Genomic DNA, 1,544 nt, shown 5'->3' on the forward strand with positions numbered 1-1,544 from the left:
TGTGTGTGTGTGTGTGTGTGTGTTTGTGCATGCACATGCGTCCGCGATTGCGCCGCGGCTGCTCGCCTGGTCAAAGCGCGTGGCAAAGAGGTTGCAGGCCGTGAGGATGCCGCCGTTGGGTCCGAGGCCATATTGCTTCATGACGGCCTTGTAGTTCACCTGGAAGCAAGTTGGGGGGTTGTTTAACGGCACAGCAAAATTCACAATAGTGGGGCCTGCGGAGTGTTTGTTTGAAACATCTCCGGAATGGAGTGCAAGCAGAGTGCGCATGGTGGTGCGTCCCAGCAGCCAGGGAGTGCACTGTCAAGGCCTCCACGCCGCAAGGGCCCCCTGCGCCAGGCTTCCTGCCCGCCCGTGCTGCTGCTGCTGCTGCTGCTGCTGCTGCCGCTTCGACCGCCGCCGCAGCGGCCCGCCCACCGTGTCACGTATGTCGATGTTTGCGCTGTAGGGCAGCTGCGCCACTGCGGGGTCGAGGTTGATTATATAACCGGGCTGGCCGCGTGTGTGGAGGTGGCTGTTGATGCGCTGGATCAGCGTCGTCTTGCCTGAACCAGCCATCCCTGGGAGGGCGGCCGTGAGGAGTGAGCACAGGTCATGCGCCCAGTGTGCTGTGCTCGCCTGTTTCCTTGATCGGCCTGAGGCCCGCGTGCACAATCGTCTGCATGCAGGGCGCGCTGCTATATTCCGCATGAAGTGTGGCACTCCTCATCTGCAGTATTGCTGCAAGCAGAACTGTTGACGACAGGCAGTGAGGGGCACCGCTGCCGCCGCTGTCGGCGCACCAATCACAAGGATCACGACAGGCTTAGCAGGGGGCGGTGCGCTTGTGCTGGGAGCACCACCGCTTGTGGAGGCTGCTTCCGCCTCCATGCTGGCCGATGCAGATGCCCCTGGTGTCGACAGTGACTGCACGAATGATCTAAAAATTATCTTGTCCGTTGCCGTGAGTTCATCAATTGTTTCGCTAAGCTGTAAAATGTGTTATCGTTCATCCTGTCGCGTTCCTTTCCTCAACACCTGTTCCAACCAGCGTCACTTCAATTTACCAGAGTTGCCTGCAGGAGCCCAATCACTTGTTTTGCATGCTATCTGGAACCTGCAACACCTGAGCTTGTCCCATGCAGCAACCCCAATGCATGCGGCCCGGCACGGCCGGTGCGCCACGCGTCAGCTCTGGAGCACTGCGCTGCCCTGCGTTTGGAGCGGCATCCTCTCACAGTCTCAGCAGGAGGAGGGTGTTCACCTGCCGCGCGCAGCAGAAGCAGCAAAAGGAGGAATTGAATCAGGCGCAGCGCTTGCAAGCGCCGAAAAAGCAGGGAGAGCAAAGCGTCGGCGTCAGTAGCAGCAGCACCAGCGACCGCCAGGTGCGGCGGTCTCGCGGGCAGGGTGGGGGGCTCTCAGCTGATGTCATCACGTGCGGCATGGGCCAATCCTCCATTGCGTTGTCAGCAGCCGCCGCTGAATAATGGGTGGTTGCCTTGTCGATTTTGGCAGAAGCCCGGCCAGTGCATTCGTTTGCTGCCGTGCGTGCCCCAACCTACCGC

The 1,544-nt window shown here is 60.5% G+C and overlaps 1 protein-coding gene across 1 annotated transcript in view; it reads right to left on the bottom strand.

Annotated features, from left to right (window-relative positions):
- The window catches only part of MNEG_10383 (hypothetical protein), a gene marked incomplete at both ends in the record, with an annotated part of 4,107 nt that extends 3,549 nt beyond the window's left edge, over positions 1-558 (bottom strand). The window contains one exon of the mRNA XM_014041146.1: positions 418-558. Within this exon, the coding sequence (XP_013896600.1) occupies positions 418-558 (141 nt within the window). The remainder of the gene's footprint in view (positions 1-417) is intronic.
- Positions 559-1,544: the final 986 nt, after the last annotated feature.

The sequence above is a fragment of the Monoraphidium neglectum genome (genome assembly GCF_000611645.1).
Source record: "Monoraphidium neglectum strain SAG 48.87 unplaced genomic scaffold scaffold02291, whole genome shotgun sequence".
Classification (NCBI taxonomy): Eukaryota; Viridiplantae; Chlorophyta; class Chlorophyceae; order Sphaeropleales; family Selenastraceae; genus Monoraphidium; species Monoraphidium neglectum.